Source organism: Crinia signifera, chromosome 2, assembly GCF_055691185.1.
Source record: "Crinia signifera chromosome 2, ASM5569118v1, whole genome shotgun sequence".
Classification (NCBI taxonomy): Eukaryota; Metazoa; Chordata; class Amphibia; order Anura; family Myobatrachidae; genus Crinia; species Crinia signifera.
Genome location: NC_139218.1, coordinates 242,481,438 through 242,501,879, shown reverse-complemented (window position 1 = coordinate 242,501,879; position 20,442 = coordinate 242,481,438). Strand labels below are relative to the sequence as shown.

Sequence of the window (20,442 nt, the reverse complement as noted above, 5' to 3'; positions counted from 1 at the left end):
TTTATTAGCGCAGCTCTCCACCCCTTTTCTAAGAGACTCCTTATGCCCAAAAGATTTTTGCATCTGTACCCCATGCCAGAAGAGCATGTTAAATTGTGGGAAAAAATTCCACTAGTAGATGCCCCGGTCGCTAGGATGTCTAAAGCAACTGCTTTGCCTGTGCAAGGGGGCGCTGCATTCAAGGACCCTGTGGGCAAAAAGTTAGAGGGTTGTTTAAAGGCAGTTTTTTGAAGGCGTTGGTTTTACTCTGAGACCTATCATAGCTTCTGTCTGGGTCATGGTAGCTTAGGCAAATAACTTGTGTTCGCTGCTTCAGACGGATTCAGAAGCGTTTGCCTTGGCAGAGAAGTTAAAGGTGGCGGCTGAATACACCTGTGAGGCTGCAGAAGAGGGAGTTAAGATGGCCTCTAAGGTGACGGCAAGGAGTGCCTTAAGGCATGGGATCCCGAAAACGAATCTAAGAAATCTCTTGAAGCACTGGCTTTTAAGGGGGAATTGTTTTTGGTTCTGAATTAGAATCCCTCATCAAACAGGCCACAGGGACGAAGAGTAATTTACTTCCAACATCAGCAGCCAAATAGGGAATATCTAGGTTTGCTGCTTTTCACTGGTCCTTTCGTCCCTCCTTTAGAGGGGGTGCTTCAACCAGAGGGCAGTCTGGTAGAGGACGATTTGCTTCTGGAAAGGGTAAATCTCCCAAGTTCCGTTTTGGTGCCTTCACAAAAAAGCAGGTTTCCAAGGGTGAGGAGAAGCCCTCATGATGGGTTGGAGACTCCCCATTCTGGAATCAGAGTGGGGAGGTCGCCTCCTGCTGTACCAGGACGCTTGGGCTCTCTACCCAGGATACTTGGGTCCTCAATGTGATTTCCCAAGGATAAAGGATCAACCTAAGGGGCGTTTCTCCACAGAGGTTTCTTCCTACAACCTTACCAATGGAGGCACGCTAAAGAGGCCCTTTTGGGGGTAGCGAAGTCTCTCGTAGAAAAGGGTGTGGTGATTCGGGTACCACAAGTGGAAATGAAGAAGGGGTTTTACTCCATTCTCTTCTTGGTTTCCAAACCAGACGGCTCGTTCAGACCGATCCTTAAACTAAAGTCACTTAATCTTCACTTGTGGGTGGACTACTTCAGAATGGAACCTCTGAGAGTTTGGAACCTGGAGAATTCCTAGCGTCTGTGGACATTCAAGACACTTATTTGGCATACCTATATGCGAACAACATCAGTCTTTTCTGCATTTCGCGATAATCTATTTACATCTGAAACTTCGTGCCCACCCCTTTGGGCAGGCGATAGCTCCAAGAGTGTTCACAAAGGTAATAGCAGTCATGGCTGCAGCGCTCAGATTACGGGATATTGTCATCATCCCATATTTAGATGATCTTTTGTTCAAATTGGAGTCAGTGGAAATGTTGAAGGAAAATTTGTCAGCTGCAATTATTTCCTGCAGGGCCATGGGTGGATATTAAATCTGCCAAAGTCCCAGCTGGAAGGAGAATAGGCGTTACATCCGGAGGTGTTCCAAGAAATTGTGGCTCTTTGGGGACTCCCGGAAGTGGACCTAATAGCCTCCAGAGGCAATTGTCAGGTTTCCAGGTTCTGAGCGAGAACCAGGGATCCGTTGGCATGGGTGGTGGATGCCATGAGAGTGCCCTGGAGCGTCAACATCACATGTCTTTCCACCGTTCCCCATGCTAGCACGGGTCCTCAAGAGAGGATGCAAGGAGCATCCGTCATTCTGATCGCTCCGGATTTGCCAAGGAGATCTTGGTTTTTCAACATTCTGGGATTGTCGACAGCATCGTGGCGTCTTCCACTTCAACTAGACCTTCTCAAGCAATGGTTGAGCTATGTCACCAGGATGGATGAAAGAGAAAAGGGGATTTTTGTAAGAACTTACCGTTCAAATCCCTTTCTCTGAATCCATCCCGGTGACACAGCGATCCCTCCCATATGCTCAATAAGTTACTGTGTCATGGTATATGGTTATTATGTGTTAGTACAATGCCTGAACATATTAATATGTACAGAATTAATGTATCCTAGTATGCTCTGGAAGTTTAATTGAGGAATGGAAAAACGGGGGGTATTGGAGCGCTCTATGTATAAAATATTTATAATAAATATGTGAAAATAAAAAATAATAATAGAGACAGAAAAAATGGCAAAAGTAAAGAAAAACTTAGCAAAAGTAGAACGGAGAATTATATAGAAAAATATAGAATAACGAGTGGACACCTGTAAATGAATTAATTGGTTAAGAATTGGAATTTCCAATGTTTACACTCTTTAAGTGAACTTGTGTGGAGTTGCCCGTCCTATCTCACCCTAACTACAAGCCGGCGGCGCCGCACGGAGGTTGCGATGCGTTGCCGCGGCTTTGTGTACCTTCTCCCGTATGGCAGCGGGGATGCAGCTGTCAGGTCCCGATGTTCGCCGGCGTCCCGGCACGGCTTCTGATGGTGTTCTTGCTGGCTGCTGGGTACTTCAAGGGGATGAGGCAGGTGGGCTCTTCTGCATACCCAGTTCGAAAAAGGAGACCGGTGTGTCTCCGAAACGCGTTGCTGACCCTGCTTTAAAGGACACAGTATTGATTCTACCCAGTGCAATAGTTCATCCGCTTTTTGCACTGTACCTGGACACTTGGACACTTTATTGGGATCGCACCTTCTCTGCACTTGCACTTTCTTGCACCTGCACTTTATTTGAGGAACTCACCCAAAGAACCAAGCCTTCTGTGGTGGTGCCGCAGAGACTTCGCCTGAAGTAAAAGCCCACCGCAGCATCGGTTGATGGTGAGATAAACTTGTATACTAATCCTCGAATATATGAAAATTGTCGATCCAAGTCCGATGTCCACAAGAAATTGATTTGTTTGTATATTGTATCGAATTTATTTGTTTGCTTGTTTTTTATTCCAATAAACCCGTCTAAATTCATGGTGGTTTATGAAATCTTTTTGAAGGAGTTGCGCCTGGCTACAACAAAATTTGTGTGTTTCTACAGTTTTAACACTCCCTTATAGCAAAACTGTGGCAAAGCATGCTGGGATTTGTAGTTTCACAACATATAGAGGGCTGCAGTTTGAGGACCCATGGCATAGAAGCATAAGAAAGTATTAGCAGACGACCAAGTCGCCGCCTTACAAAGTTGCTCTGCTGTTGCACCAGCCCTAACAGCCCAAGACGCACCCACAGACCTCATGAAATGAGCCTGGACCCCTGCAGGAACCCGGAGGGAGGTGCCCAAGTAAGCCTGCTTGATAAACTGACCTCAGCCATCGGTTAATAGTCTGCTTGGTTGCAGGCCAACCTCTTTTGAAATCCATAGAGGACAAAGAGATCAGACTTCCTAAGGGTATTAGTGTGACTCCCATAGAAGCGCAAAGCACAAACCACATCCAGGGAAGGCTGCTCAGGAGATGCATCCGGCCTACGAAAGGCCAGGGATCACTATCTCCTGGTTCCCATGAAACTTGGACACCACCTTGGGGAGGTGTGATGGATCGGTTAGAACATGGGTCTTCAACCTGTGGCCCTCCAGATGTTGTGAAACTACATGTTCCATCATGCATTGCCACATTTTTTCCTATGAGAGCATGCCAAAACTGTCAGGGCCACCAGGACATGTATTTCTACAACATCTAGAGGGCCACAGGTTGAAGACATGTGGGTTAGAAGAACCACCCTATCAGGATGAAAATCCGGGAGCGGAGACTGACATGACAGAGCCAACAAATCAGACACCCTTCTGGCCGAAGCAATGGGCAACAGGAAAACCATTTTCCATGTAAGCCAGCAAAGATCCACTGACCGCAATGGTTCAAAAAGGGGACCCTGAAGGGCCTTGAGAACCAGGGAAAGATCCCATGGAGCAACTGGTGGAACAAACGGAGGTTGGATGCGCAAGACCTCCTGCAACAACGCCAACTGCCTGCGGAAGAGAATAGATAAAGGCCAACACCTGCACCTTTAAGGAAGACAGACGGAGGCCAGCCTTCAAACACTTCTGTAGAAACGGTAAATTTTGGGATTAAATTGACGGAAGCGACACCAGAAAAAGTAAGCCCGGCAGATGCGATAAGCAACATCCGACGAAGGCCTACGAGCCCTGAGCATAGTCGAAATGACCCTTGAATTAAAGCCCTTGGCTCTTAACAAGGAGGTCTCAACAGCCACCCCATCAAGGACATCCGCTGCAGATTGGGATGGAGACACAGACATTGTGTGAGCAGGTCTGGCCACAGTGGCAGACTGATCGTAGGGGCGGGCCACTGACGGCCTGCAGATCCGAGAACCAGATCCTCCTGGGCCAATACGGTGCCACCAGGATCAACATGCCCCCCCTCCACCTTCAACTTGCGAAGTACTCTGAGGATTAGCGAGGAGGAGGAAAGGACTACATTAGAGCAAACGCCCACAGGGCTCACAGAGCATCTGGGTCTCGAGACCTGGACCCTTACAGGGTGACCTGGCGATTGTGGCAGGGGACACTGGTCCCGCTCATGCATATGTAATGAGCGTGACGTGAATATTTATTGAGCGGCGCCCGGCCCCCTGCTGGCGAATGTGTAAAATAAATAAGTAAAATAAATAAATATATATATATATATATATTCATAAAAACAGCATGCCCCTTTACAAAAAAGAAAATTCAGAATTTTTTTTTTTACACCAAAAAAATAAATAAATAAAAAAACAACAACTTTATTTTGAAAGATCACTTTCCAGTTTACCTTAAAAAGATATCGAATGCAAAAGGGTGAATCATGGCGAAAATCATGCTGAATGCCGTTCTCCATCCTTGCAATGAATACTCTCGGCGAATCCCAGTGAAAAACCCATTGAAATACACCACTGCCTGGCATTCACTGTTCGCTTTTGGTGAACAGTGAACATTGATTACGGTGAAAAAGATTCACCGCAAGGAGTGAAAATTGCAGATTCGCCGGAAAAAAAACCCCGGTGAATCGGGAGCATTGAATACTGCCCATTAACTTTGCAGAGAGAATAACATTCAAGAGCAGTAGTACGGCACCCGACCCTGACACCAACACTTCAGTGTTGGATCAGGCACAGGCATCTACAGTTTTTTGACCCGGGTGTGACACTTCTTACTCCTTTAATCAACAATCCTGAATATCCCCCAGGGTTTAACTTACGAAACCTTTGCAGTCTTTACTCAGTGGATGTGTCTTACCTGGGCCAACTGGTGGATAAAACTGGCTTACCTTCCTTTGCAGACTTGAACAGGGATGTTGGCCTTCCGAGAGGTCTTTTTTGGTTCTATCTTCAAATCAGACATTATGTCTCTTCTCTCCCTAAACGGGGTCAAGGCTGGGAACCAACCCCTTTTGAGTCATTATTTCTCTGCCAGGAGCTTCCTAGGCACTTGATTTCGAAATTTTACCAAGTATGTCTGAGTAACCTGACACCTGCCTTCACTGAGGCTTGGCATAAGGAGTTGGATCGAGGCCTCTCGGGGGACCAATGGACCCAAATATTTATATTTGTCTTTGCCTCTTCCTCATCAATTCAGACACTGGAAACCCAGTATAAAATAGTATCCCGCTGGTATAGGTGCCCATCTATACTGCATAAAATGAATAACACTTGGCCAGACATCTGCTGGAGGTGTGAGCAGTCTCAGGGTACCCCTATACACATATGGTGGTCCTGCCCAATTATCCAGAAATATTGGCGCCAGATTCATACCATTTCAGAAAAGATTACTAGTTCCTCACTTCCCTTTAGCCCGGAATTTTGGTTGCTTGGTCTTATGGATATGCCCATCTCCCGATTTAAGAAATCTCTACTGAGGCATCTGTTAAATGCTGCCAGGGCAGTTATTCCTTGTCACTGGAGATCTGCGGCGCCCCCTCCCCTCTCACACTGGTTTCGTAGAATGGACCTTTACATGTCTATGGAGGATCGAACGTCCTTTTTTGAAAGATCCCGCACAGACCTTTACCACTACGTGGCTCAAATTTAAAGAATCCTCAGAGTATTCCCGCTATGTTTCGACAGAACAGGTTCAGGAGTCATAATGGTCTTAAGGCATTACCCTTCCCCACCTACCTTATCCCTTCTCTCCCCCCCTCTTTACTTTCTTTTTGACTCTTTACTGCAATCTCATCAGATGGTGCTTTCTCTTTGCAAGCAATGTGCATTCGTATTGTAAGAGGGATAAATATACCATGCTCATGCTCTATCTGATGAATATAACTGAATACAATTACATCACACTCCTATAGATAAAAATGACGTACCAATTGTGTAATTCATTTTTATTTGTTCAACTATTACACTGTACTGTCTCATTGTAATAATGGTTTGTGACTTTATTCAATAAAAAACAGATTGCATTAAAAAAAAAAAAAAAAACGGTACTCTTTACTTAGAAGGGCGCCCATCTCGGGCATTGAATGCACTAAAAAATCAGGTGCGATGCGACAGACGAGATGCCCGAGATTTCCCATAGGGAACAATGTTAAATGTCTCAATTGACCCGATTTTCCTGTTCAATGCCTCAATTGACCCAATTTTTCCATAGGAAACAATGTTAAATGGGCCACAGAGGCCAAATAGGCACCCTGAAGTGAATAATGGCCACCCGAATTGTTAACGCCACCCCACGATCAACGTCAACCCGAAGCGTGGCGAACCCGCGAGGGGCGGCGGTACGCGTCCTACGACCTTTTCATACCCCCACTATCCACGTCGGCGTGGAGTTGAGAATAGAAAGTGTGGCGAGCGCAGTGAGCCACCGAGCCCGAAGCGTGGCGAGCGCAGCGAGCCCCGCGAGGGGGCGCGGATACCTTCACAGGTATCCGCGTCTCCTCGCGGGCTTCACAGCTGTCCGCGTGCGCTCGCCACGCTTCGGGCTCTGTGGCTCGCTGCGCTCACCACACTTTCTATTCTCAACTCCACGCCGACGTGGATAGTGGGGGTATGAAAAGGTCGTAGGACGCGTACCGCTGCGCTCGCCACGCATCGGGTTGACGTTGATCGTGGGGTGGCGTTAACAATTCGGGTGGCCATTATACACTTCAGGGTGCCTATTTGGCCTCTGTGGCCCATTTAACATTGTTTCCTATGGAAAAATCGGGTCAATTGAGGCATTGAACAGGAAAATTGGGTCAATTGAGACATTTAACATTGCTCCCTATGGGAAATCTCGGGCATCTCGTCGGTTGATCGCACCCGATTTTTTAGTGCATTCAATGCCCGAGATTTTTTACTAACGATGCCCACGATCAAAATCGTGGGCGCCCTTCTAAGTAAAGAGTACCAAAAAAACATTCAAGAGCAGAGATATTTTCTTTAATCAGTCTGTATTTTTATTATTACTTCTTTCTGGTGGGGAAAAATAAAGTAACACATGAATCTTTACACCAGGGCTATATAAAAACTTTGCTGCAACTCACAAATCAAACAAAGACCCCAAATCTGATCATGTTGCAGACAGTGCGGTCTTCTGGCATAGCCGTGCTAAGAGTCCAGCCATCTGTAGGATAGAATTCACACCCTCTGCAACTTTCATGTGTGTGTAACCAATTTCCTGAAACAGATAGAGTGGTTATAATTAGAACACCACAATTGTTAACCCTGAATCCTACATCTACTGATAGCAAATATGGCCCAAGTTTAATAAATATATAGTGGCAGGTGCTCAATTAGCTTAGTAATACCATTTAAGTGCATGGAAGGAGAGGTAATACTGAGTAAGAAAAAAAATCCATGGTTTCCCTCCAGCTCACTGAATGGTATTAGAAACAAGTCTAGAACACTACATGATAATAGAATTCAGAGACGTTGGTTACACATATTTTGTGCAAAATTATGTGTATGCCCCCAAGCCAACGTCAAGGCTTCTCTGTATATTGGGAGGATGCGGTCAATATGCCAGCGGTCGGAATCCCAGTGGTTGAAATACCACCGCTGGAATCCTGACCGCCGCAATGCCGTCAAGGGGGGGGCGTGGACTGCCAACCCCCCCCCCCCCTCCCCCCCTGCGGGCCTGGTGCCTTGATACGCTCGGCACACTATTTTATTCTCCCTCTATGGGTGTTGTGGACACCCATAAAGGGACAAGGTGCTGGCATTGCGGCGGTCGGAATTCCGGCATCGGTATTTCAACCGCTGGCATATTGACCGCATCCTCCCAATATACAGAGAAGCCTGGACGTTGGCATACACATAATTTTGCACAAAATATATGTAACCAATATCTCTGAATTCTGTGTATGCCCCCCAAGCCAACGTGAAGGCTTCTCTGTATATTGGGAGGATGGGGTCAATATGCCAGTGGTCGGAATCCTGGCGGTGGAAATACCGATGCCGAATCCCGACCGCCACAATGCCGGCACTTTGTCCCTCTATGGGAGGCACCAGGCCCGCTGTATGGCTAGCCCGCAAGGGGGGTGTCAATCTACGGCCCCCCTTGTTGGCATTGCGGCGGTCGGGATTCCGGTGTCTGTATTTCGACCGCCGGCATATCATACCGGACCCATATTGGGGGTCCCTTTTGCTATATCTAGGTGCAGGATACGGCACCCTAAACAAATATGTAAAACAAATCAAAAGTACCCATAAAACAAACGTGAACTATATTACTGCTTACTCCCCACTATTTCTCTGTCCCACACAATAAGTGAGTTTCACTCTTCTAGTACTAGGAATCATACTATGAAGGCCACAATAGCTAGACAATTGCTTGGGTGCAATTTATTATGCACAGTTCCAAAACAGCAGTTATGCGAGTACCAAGAACCAGCCAAGAGTATTAATCAGAGAATGCCAAATTCAACTAAAGCCTGTCAAATTAGCCAAGAATAGAGGAATAAATCATAGATAAATAAAAACAAAGATGACTTCTTTAATAATATAGTCGAGTATGCCTTATCCAGATATCTTATCCAAATTATTCTGAAAACCATTTTCTCCTTCGGGAGACATCAGGGGCCACAACTTTACAGTGGGTAGTAAGGAGTGGGAGAGCTCCAGCACCCTAGAGGTTAACTTGAACTGCCTCCCAGGTAGCCAGGCTCCTCCCCTCCTCCAGGCCAAGGACCTCAGTTTTTCAGGGTGCTGGCAGGAGCCAGATGCACCCACTAGAGGGGCTGCTATATTAGCAGCCATAACTTTATATTAAATTATTATTTATTTTTTTTACACAGATTTTTCAGTGACAGAGCAGCAGGAGGGACACAGAGAAGCTCCTTGCCACCTGGGGTTCCACTCCTTCACTGCCAGGAGGCTTGGGCAAGTCCCCCCTGTACCTCTCCTGCGGGACACAGGTTACAGTTTCTGAGTGCTCCAGCCAGCCATAGCTGCTGCTAGAGCCCAGTGCCATTTGCCTTCATTGCACTGTATGCCTGCTGTTTCTGTGTACCTTATTAACCCATTAACTGCTGCAGTGTATTTGGTGTTATATTGTACTCAGCCCTCCTGTACTTAAAGATAATTATGCCCAACAAGGGCAAGTCTAAGAGGGGGGAGGCCCCAGCATTGCTGTCATTCACGGCCTGTAGTGCAGGCCTATCTCCCCTATACTATATACAGGACAGCTTATGCGCAAGCTGCTACAATGTGCAGGCACTGCCCACGCCTATGGCCTCCTCTCAGGAGCGTGCTTGGGCCTCATCCCTTGTACAGATGATGGCGCAGCTGGTGGATCAAGTCTCAGCTGCGCTGCCCCAGCAGCCCATGCCGTCTTCACCGGCGGTAGATGTAGCCCCCTCAGCATTGGATGCCCAGGGGGAGGGTTCATCACCCGCAGATAGATGCAAATCTTTAGTTAAAAAACCTGCGGCACTCCGGCCCCTCCTCATGCGTGATTCGGATGATGATGATGATGATGATGATCAGGATGACGATTATTTGGAGGAGGCCGTCGATGACGCCATTGACGTAGGGGACGCCTGCGTTAGAGATGAACCCCCCGTCTCGATGTGCCAGGCCTGATTACAGCGGTTAAGTCCTTCTAATAGACGACCACGCTGATCCGCCTGTGGATTCGGGCCCTATATTTAAGTGCCCTAAACGCTCCTTGGTTTTGTTTCCCAAGTCGGATAACCTTGACAAGGTCATTAGGGAGGCTTGGGAGGTTCCCAAAAGGAGGTTTGTCATTCACAAATGTTTCTCCTCCCTCTATCCTCTCCCTCAGTAGGATAGGACCCCCTGGGAGACGGCCCCCAGGGTAGACGCTCATGTGGCAAAACTGGTAAAAGCCTATCTCTTGTCAATTCCTACAGCGTCTCTTAAGGACCAAGCGGACTGGAAGTTGGAAAACTTCCTGAAGCTTATTTAAGCCACGACTGGGGCAGCAGGCAGGCCTGCCCTGGCGTCAGCCTTGGTGGCTATGGGCCTAACTAAATGGGCTGCTGTCCGGGCGGCAGGGGTGTCTGAGGGGGCCCCAGCAGAAACTCTGTCGCCTTATATAGAGTTGATACACCAGGCTGCCCTCTACTTAGGCGAGGCAGCTCTTGATTCCGCTACTCTCTCCTCTAGGGTGTCAGCTTCAGCAGTGGCCGCTCGCAGATCCCTATGGCTGCGTTCCTGGAAGGCTGACACGGACTCTAAGAAGGCTTTGGAGGCTCTTCCCTTTGACGATTCCCTCTTATTCGGTCCTGAACTGGATAAAATGGTTGCTACGGTGGCAGCTTCAAAAACTGCCTTCCTACCATCCACCCCGGCTCCACGGCCCCAGCCTGCTTTTCAGTCCTTTTGTTTCCAGGGCCATGGTAGGGGATAGGCCTTCTCCTCCAGATCTTCCCAGGGGGGGCATATCCTCCCGTCCTAGAGGCAAGCGTCCCTGGGCCGCCAGACGCCCCGACCCCAAGCCTGCGGACAAGCCCTCCGCATGACGGGGTGGGCCCCCACCTGGGAGATCCCAAGGTGGGCGGTCATCTGTTGGGGTTTTTGGCCATCTGGCTGGAATCCACCACAGACGCTTGGGTTCAGGAGGTGATCTCTCGGGGCTTCTCAACTTTTTGGCATTGCCCACCGAGATAGTTCTTTTCCACGGGTCTACCATCAGACCTGGAAAAACGCAGAGCGTCAGAACAATCCGTTCAACGTTTGCTCCAAACAGGAGTCATCATACCCGTTCCTTTGACCCAAAAGGGGTTCGGGGTTTTGCACCAACCTTTTCCTGGTCAGGAAACCAAACGGTTCCTACAGGCCCATCCTCAACTTAAAGAAGCTCAACAAGTTTGTACGGGTTCCCAAGTTCAGGATGGAGACCCTACGCTCAATTGTCTTGGCCCTTCAGCCAGAGGACTTCATGGCATCCCTGGACATACAGGATGTGTATTTGCACATCCCCATCTGTCTGGAACATCAACGGTTCCTGCGATTTGCCATCCTGGACCGTCATTTTCAGTTCCAGGCCCTACCATTTGGTCTGTCCACTGCCCCCCGTGTATTCATGAAAGTGATGGCAGTGATGGGCAGCAGTCTGCGTAGCCAGGGTATCCGGACACTCCCATATCTGGACGACCTGTTGATCCTCGCGCATTCTGCAGACCTTCTCCGGGACCACCTTACTGTGGTGATACAACTCCTGGAACGACACGGCTGGATCATCAATTGGGACAAGTTTTCACGGATTCCGGTCCAGTCGATGGTTCACCTGGGGGCCAGGTTGGACACCATCCATCAGAGGATCTACCTGCCGGAGGACCAGACTCTGCATTTCCAAATTCGTCGGTTCCTCTCTCCTCAACGGGTGTCCATGCATGCTTGCATGAAGGTACTTCCATGGTGTCGGCCTTCGATATGGCGGAATATGCCCAGTTCCACTTACGCCCCCTTCAGAAGGAGATCCTCTCCAAGTGGTCGGGATCATACCTTTCTCTACAATCTCAGGTGATCACCTTATCGCGAGAGAGTCAGTCTCTCTCTCTCATGGTAGCTCCTGGACCAGAACCTCATGATGGGACGGCCGTTCTGGATCCACCAATGGACCCTCCTCACCACGGATGCCAGTCTCCGCGGTTGGGGAGCGGTCACTTGCCAGAGGTCGTTCCAAGGACTTTGGTCTACCTCAGAGGCCAAGCTTCAAATCAATTTCCTCAAACTGAGGGACTCCTGAGCTCTTTGCCTGGCGGAACCCTGGCTGAGGAGTCGCCCGGTGCAGTTCCAGTCGGACAATGCGACCACAGTAGCTTATATCAACCACCAGGACGGCACTTGCAGCCGGGCCACAATGGTGGAAGCATCCCGCATCTTTCAGTGGGTGGAAAAGAAGATTCCGGCTCTTTCAGCGGACTTTATCCCAGGAGTCTAGAATTGGGAAGCGGACTTCCTAAGCCGTCAAAAATTGAATGCCGGCGAATGGTCCCTCCATCAGGAGGTGTTCCAGATGCTGGTACGACTGTGGGGTTTACCCAAGGTCGGACTCTCTTTGTGCTGTATGGCTTTCAGAAGAGAGGATGGCCGGCAACTAAACAAACTATTGCCCGCTGGATTCGTTCTGTCATCAGGCAGGTATACCTGGGTGCCTCCCTTCCGGTTCCAGCTGGTATCCGGGGACATTCCACTAGGTCTGTGGGGGCGTCTTGGGGTGTTAGAGGCGGTGCAACAGCTGAGCAAATTTGCAGAGCTGCAACTTGGTCATCAGCTGGTACTTTCTTGCGTTTTTTACGCTTTAGATACGTTTGCCTCCCAGGACTCGGCCTTTGGGCAGAGTGTGTGGGCTGCGGCGCAGGCGCGTCCCCACCCATAGGTGGCTGCTTTAGGACGTCCCACTGTAAAGCTGTGGCCCCTGATGTCTCCCGAAGGAGAAAATTAGATTTATGTCTTACCTGGTAAATCTCTTTCTTCGAGGACATCAGGGGCCACAGGGATCCCTCCCTGCCGCCCCTGCTTCAGTTACGTTAAAGTTACGTTGCATTGGTTATATTATTCCTCTGTTGAGGGTACTAACATGTGTTCAGAATAAATTTCTGTGTGGTGCTTCTCTTCCTTCTCTCTTGCCTCCTGCCATGGCTTGTTAAAAAAACTGAGGTCCTTGGCCTGGAGGCGGAGTAGAGGAGGGGAGGAGCCTGGCTGCCTGGGAGGCAGTTAAAGTTAACCTCTAGGGTGCTGGAGCTCTCCCACTCCTTACTACCCACTGTAAAGCTGTGGCTCCTGATGTCCTCGAAGAAAGATTTACCAGGTAAGACATAAATCTCATTTTCTGGAATGTACTTTTTTGTTGTTGTTAAAAGCACTACTGGGGACAGGCTATGAAACTAGGCACTACTGGGGGACAGGCTATGTAACTGGGCACTACTGGGGAACAGGCTATGTAACTGGGCACTACTGGGGAACAGGATCTGTAGCTGACACTACAATCTGTAACTGGCACTAAATATGTGCAAGAAAATGATTGCTTAGCATTCAAATTCGGTGCCTGAGATAGGACACAAACTTTGTTTCATGTTTTAAAACCTTTTCTTCATGCACAACAAAATATATTTGTGTGTATTTCATGTATTTACATAACAAATGAATTTTGGGCTGACACATGGCTCCCATCCTCCTCATTGTATTTCAGAATATTTTTACATTACAGAGTAATCCATTATCCAAAATGCTTCTGGTCCAGAGCTTTTTGGATAAGGGATACTCAACCTTAAATATAAAATCAACAGATACCGATGCTTGTTTGTAATGTTTTCAATGAAACATAATATTTTTATAGTTTATAATTTCTTACAGGCTTTCTATAGAATACATATAGGAGGAGGGAAAATAATTTTTCCTGTGTCATTTTTTTTTAATTAATTAAAACATTACATATTTCTTGGTATGCTTTAAAAATTGAATTAATTCTAGTTATAAATGTACATATAATGTTCATATACATATAGATAAAGAAGAAAGTGGTGGAGCGCTTTAACTAAAAGTTAACACACATCGATCAATTGGGTATCACATTAAAATAAAGATTTATTATTAAACAGTATATACTCACAACAATTAAAATATGCACAAAGTTAAATTATTGCTGAGGAGAGAGGAATAATTGGTGGTTCCCACTTGTTCCTATTCGTGATGCCGTTTTGTCTCCCATTTTATAATCCATATACCTGGTATTGTGGGTGTCCATATACCCGCTGAAGTCCCAAGGTTTTATCCTGAAGATGTTTTGTATCAGGTAGTCCTGTGCAATAAGCAGGTGGTGGTGTCCCTTGATTACCTGCTTATTAATTGGACTTGTCCATGGGAAGGAAACCCCGTCTCTGGACTGTGTCCAGGATCATCCCTAGGAACAGCAGTCTCTGCGAGAGAGCAACCTGGGATTTTTGGAGATTGAGCATCCACGCGTGAGATTTCAATGTCCTCTGAGTCAGCTGGATGTTCTGCAACAGGATCTCCCTGGACGATGCCTTTAGCAAGAGATCCAAGTAAGGTATGATGGTTACCCCCTGTGCCCTCAGTATTTCCATCATGGTTGCCATGACCTTGGTAAATACTCGGGGCGCGAATGAAATACCAAAGTGGAGGGTCCGAAATTGGAGATGGCAGTTCTGAACTGCAAACCTGAGATAGGCCTGATGGGGGGCCAGATGGGGATGTGCAGGTATGCATCCTTTATATCGATGGATACCAAAAATCCATGTGGCTTGGGAACGAGGAAGAGACTGGAGTAGAATCCTTTTGTTCTCTCCTCCTCTGGGACTAGTATGACCACCGCCATGTGCCTGAGTTTTTTGATGGCCATCTCTAAAACCCTGCTTTTTTTCTGGAGAAGCAGGTAAACCTGTGGGGGAAAAAAAAGAAGAGGAGGGGTAACAAGAAATCTATCTTGTACCCGACGGCAATTAAGTCCTTTACCCAGGAGTCCTGACAGGAAAGGGACCAAACCTGTTGATAAGACAACAGGAGGCCTCCCACCCTGTGATCCCCTGAGACAAAGGGCGCTGTAGAAGGCCCCAGAGGTATAGATGCTTTCCAAGCGCCTGTCAGAAACATCCTTGAAAGCAGAAGCTCCCGGTATGGGAAGAAGATACTGATGGAACAGCAGCAGGGGGCGTTTCACATGATTTTCTGCTATCTGCAGGAAAGGGGTAAGAGGTAAAAAAAATCTCTGGGAGACCTGACATTTTTTGTCAGGGTGTAACCACGCCTTCTTTAAGTGGTCCTCAGAATTAGGGAAAACCGCAGATTGTTTTTGCTTCTTAGCAAAAACGGAGGGGTGCGCAGATGGTCTCCTTAAATACATTAAGAGTTAAACAAACTGCTTGGATTACATCTTTCAGCCCGAGAAGTAAACACTGGTTCTGGTATTAGCTGAGCCTTTGGCTCATCAAACTCACCCTCCTCTAAGTCAGGCATATCCTCTCATCTGTGTCATCCAGCTGAGGAAAAATTCTGTTTGCCAGGGCCAGTGTAGGAGGGGGTCACAGAAAAAGGGAGCCCTCAGCTTGTGGGGTAAACTTATTACCACATTTCTTGCAGGCAGTTTTCTTGGAGGAACCCCCAGCCATTATCATCCACACAGCTACCGCGCTTTAGAGATAAATGGCGCCTGGCTATGAAGCTTTGGACATAGTCCAAGCTTCCTGATCCTCTATAGCCCCCTGTGACTCAGTTACAGCCTCTTGGCCTGTTGGAAGCGGCGTGGCTGAGTGATCTGCAAGGCGCAATGCGTGCATTGGCTACGGGACCTCCGGAACGGTGGTTCCGGTGGCCTGGTACCGGAGGCAAGCTGCATGCAGCTGCGACCGGTCCTCGCAACAGCGCCCTCAACGCAGGCAGGTAGGGACAGGGTCTAAAAAAAAAAAAAAAATTTAAAAAGCCCAAGGGTGAGCCAAAAATGCACCCAGCTCCCGCAGGGCACATGCTAAGACTGCCTAGGAGAGGAATTAGAAGGGGAGGTGTTTGTCACTGTTAATTTATTCTAAAGTGCCTATGCTCCCTGTGGTCGCCCTTCTATTCCCCACTGTAACTCTCCAGTGTCACCTAGTGGAGGAAAGAGAAAGGGGTATTACCCAGCAAATTTGTTTTTGTATTGTACCATTTGTATGTTCACAACCATCTATATGCATATGAACATAATATGTGGATTTATCACAGGTTTTTTTTTAGGAAAGCAGAAGGAATAATTTCCATTTTTAAAGCATAGTAATATGTAATGTTTTGTTTAATAAAAAATATTTACCTCCTTTCTATATAGAGTTTAAGCATGAACTCTTGGGAGCACCAACAAAGACAACATTTCTAAATATACACTAATTTATACTAGTCATATTGGTTTAACTAATGAGAGTAAATGGATAATTAAAGATCAGGGGCCTGATTCAGACCTGTTTGCATACCTGCTATTTCGCAGAGGCCAGCATTATGTTAAGCCACCACATTGAAATCCCGCCTGGCAAATGAATGCACTCACTGTGCAAATGGATGTTTAAGGGTGCACACCAGTTCACACCCATGTGAATATATACAAAATCTTTCGTAACAAGGCTTACCATAAATGATTTCTACACTGGCCACAAGTCATTGCAGGCACCACGTAGCCCAGGACTTACTCGTCGCTGCATTAAAAAAATAGCACTCCATGAAATGGCCAGTTCCCACCCCCACTGCATATCAATCACCTTGCATGCGAACCTTACTCAACTTTGCGGCTGTGCCAAGAGGTCTTAAATCGGACCCCCAGTCTGTGAAGGTTGGCACCCCTCATTGCTATAGATTTAAAGACTGAAATTCCCAGTCCGGTTTGTGGCACTAAGTAGGCGAGGGGCCAAGCATCATTGATCTCCCACCATTGCCCTGTTAGGGCACAGACAGGAAGACAAACGCTCTTTCTACTAGGGCCAGAGGAACCCCTAGATATAGATTTAAAACCACCTCTTACAAAAAAAGTATGTACTCGTATGTCCTGGTGTTATGAAAATTGTAATATACTTTTATTCTACAGGATATATTTTACCTTAATAAATTCCAGCTTGAGATATTCAGGCATCTGAAAAGTCTTACACACTCGAAAAATATTGCCTATGATGTCCTCTGGGGAGTAACCAAGTTTCCATAGATGAGCAACTATCTGCAGAACAAGAACAGTCACCATACATCAACCCTGTTTTATGCATAAAGTTGCAATCAGCGTCTGAGGCAAGCCTAAATTCATACTATAAACAATATAAGGAATGTGTTTTGCACCCCCAAGACTGCAGCCGATTGGTGTACTCCTAGGTGTACCAAACCCCACACAACTGGAAACTCAGATGTCACCAAAAATGTACACATTTTCATCCCTTTCATTTTAGATGAATTTGTCACACATGCTGACCTTATTATAATGCCCTATATTCACTGTAGCCAACAGTGGGGATCGCAGCAGAGGCCTCTATACACAGGTCGCCCAGAGACCCTGATAGGTCCCCCAGAGACCCGGACCCCTCTTCTATAATAAGAGGAGACGGGCTCCTCCTGGGGAATGTCAAAAATTTAAGGACAAATAAATAAAAGCTACTAGATGACCTATGCTATCTAACATAGATCAGAACACTTTAGCATATCCCCGTGTGTAGGCCCTTTAAGATGATCAGTTTTGCTCAGCTACTCAAAATGGCTACAAATGAACCGGTTCTTCTTTCAGCCTACTACAAATCACCATCCTCACTATAAAATTAATCGTATTTATTTGCATGCAAAGTTCTCACACGGGCCGTCTAGTTACTCCATAATCAGCAACTTACAAATGATAACCTCTATGCAAAAATTGCAATTATACTGTAAATACATTAACACTAAGAGCCACAAGGGAGCTTTGTGGTCACCTTTGCACAAGGCTGCAGTCTTACAACAACAGTCTTGAGAAAAATAAAGTGTTTCTCACAAGGAGATTTTATACATGTACTCCTCTGACTGCTGCATGTTACTGGGTTCTTCTTTTTAACTTGAAAAGGAATACTGCCTCCTTATAAGAGACCGATTTTACACTGGTCTCTCAACTCTGACAACCAATAAATGGACCTCGAAGCAACCCACAATCAAATTCATAGATTTTCTTTCTTCCTTACCAAGCCCTGAACCACACACTATATACAATCATCTTTCATACACTTATATTTACTCCCAGTTTTCTCAATTATTTGTCTCGTAGTCTCACTAATAACCACTTAGTCAGGTCAGCATAGGAAACCCTTAACCCCCTTATACAACACAAGCTTCCTCAAATACTGAAGTGGTTCTACCAAGTGCTATATACCAGAAGTAGGGGTAATAAGTGCAATTTCACATATTTCAACACTAAAATACCTGCCTTTAGAACACTGTATAGCTACTAAACCATGATTTATGCCATTTTTACAAATGATACAGATTTTCAATAAAACCTGCACAAACAAACCTTGTACGCTTCATCTATGTTTGCGTTCACACAGTGCTGTAACATTTCTTTCACTAATAATGGATGTGGTTCATCGCAAACCTAGAAAAGGACAAGGGTCTTGGTTAGCTCACATGTAAATTTAGCATGGACTAAGTTTTTATTAAGGCAGAAGTTGGGGGTAGAAGTATGCGCTATAACCCAAAGTGTTGTTGCTGCTGAGTACAGGTATACTACAAAATACCTTAGGAATAGTGTTTTTCTGGTCAGGGGGGTGTACTCTGCGCCACAAAACCGTGTGCCAATAAATGCAATATATCAATAGGTAATTTCAAAATGCAATAACTTTATTGAGAAATAAGTGTATGTACATACAATCTAAAATTTATAATGGGGGGCATATTAAGACATTTTAGTAGGGTGTGCTCAATAAAACCATATTCTAATACCGGTATACACACTGGGGTAGGTTTAGACAATACAAGACAAACAAACAAAGAACATAGATAAATGGATAAATAAATAAATAAATGAATAGGGACAGTCCAGTGTAGTTTCTCCTTAGTAAGTGGTGGATTGCAAAGTCTCTTTATGGGATTTATTTGTCCCTTTCGTAAGTCAGTGACAAACTTGCATTTCCTGTAAGTGTTGTATTATGAATACACCCGATTTTGGTGGCTTACCAGGGTGCTGTGGGTGGCTTGAGGGTCTTCCGGTATTCGCGCAACGCAACATACTCTGTTGCAACAGAGTATGTTGCGTTGCGCGAATACCGGAAGTGACGAAACGCCGGCATATAACGACAAACACACAGACCCTCAAAAGGGCGGAAGTGACGCAGAGCGCTCTCCCGCGACAGCAAGCGGGAGAGCGCTCGGACAACACAGGCAAATACCCAGCACAATCACCACATCGCTAAGGGCGGAAGTGACGCCACACACTGAGGGCGGAAGTTATCAGCTTAGCCCCAGCTCCCATTACACTACTAAGGGCGGAAATGACGCTGCATACCCGGAAATGAACATTACCTAAGCCCCAGCATCTACGTATTTAAAGAGAAGTGGCAGAGGCATCAGACCATTCAGCATCCTGAAGAAGCCGCAAGGTGAAACTAGTTGATGACCTGGACAAGGTTTGGATCCCACTGGAACTGTGCATCATCACGCAGCCCATCCGGGAAGTCTGCCGGCAGACCCTCAAGCCACCCACAGCACCCTGGTAAGCCACCAAAATCGGGTGTATTCATAATACAACACTTACAGGAAATGCAAGTTTGTCACTGACTTTTGAAAGGGACAAATAAATCCCATAAAGAGACTTTGCAATCCACCACTTACTAAGGAGAAACTACACTGGACTGTCCCTATTCATTCATTTATTTATTTATTTATCCATTTATCTATGTTCTTTGTTTGTTTGTCTTGTATTGTCTAAACCTACCCCAGTGTGTATACCGGTATTAGAATATGGTTTTATTGAGCACACCCTACTAAAATGTCTTAATATTGCCCCCATTATAAATTTTAGATTGTATGTACATACACTTATTTCTCAATAAAGTTATTGCATTTTGAAATTACCTATTGATATATTGCATTTATTGGCACACGGTTTTGTGGCGCAGAGTACACCCCCCTGACCAGAATAAGTTTTTATTAAGTCTGTGTAAGAGACCTGCTAATTGAAGACCAGAATGGTTTTTAAGCGATCATCAAGGAGTAACCACAGACAAGCAAATCACAGGGAAAAGGTGGAAAACCTAGACTACAATGCAAGCTTTAGGTTCAAAAGCAAAAAAATAAAATAATAATAACTTACCTTAAACACATTTGTACTGTTTACAAATCCAAATCCAGATTGTGTGGACTGTACGTTATTCAATGCCTAGAAGTGTTTAAAGAAAGTTAGCAATAGGAAAAAAAAGGGTGAGCAAGATCTTAGCTGCCAATATATAATTGAAGCTAGTTTGGGAGATTAGTATGGTCTCTAATCCAATCGCACCTGGACACAGAAAAATACCAGACACTGTCACTAGAATCTAGATAAACCCTCAAAACAAATAAAAATAGAGCAGCCTTTTTCTATACCAATATAACAATGACTTATATCCTTTTAC

The 20,442-nt window shown here is 46.1% G+C and overlaps 1 protein-coding gene across 1 annotated transcript in view; it reads right to left on the bottom strand.

Moving 5' to 3' along the window:
- Positions 1–7,152: 7,152 nt before the first annotated feature.
- Positions 7,153–20,442, bottom strand: part of RFC2 (replication factor C subunit 2) — a 28,496-nt gene continuing 15,206 nt past the window's right edge. Inside the window, exons 8-11 of the mRNA XM_083174115.1 lie at positions 20,145–20,210; positions 18,348–18,428; positions 16,926–17,039; positions 7,153–7,559 (exon numbers count right to left, since the gene is read on the bottom strand). Of these exons, the coding sequence (XP_083030241.1) occupies positions 7,452–7,559; positions 16,926–17,039; positions 18,348–18,428; positions 20,145–20,210 (369 nt within the window). The 3' untranslated portion in view covers positions 7,153–7,451. The remainder of the gene's footprint in view (positions 7,560–16,925; positions 17,040–18,347; positions 18,429–20,144; positions 20,211–20,442) is intronic.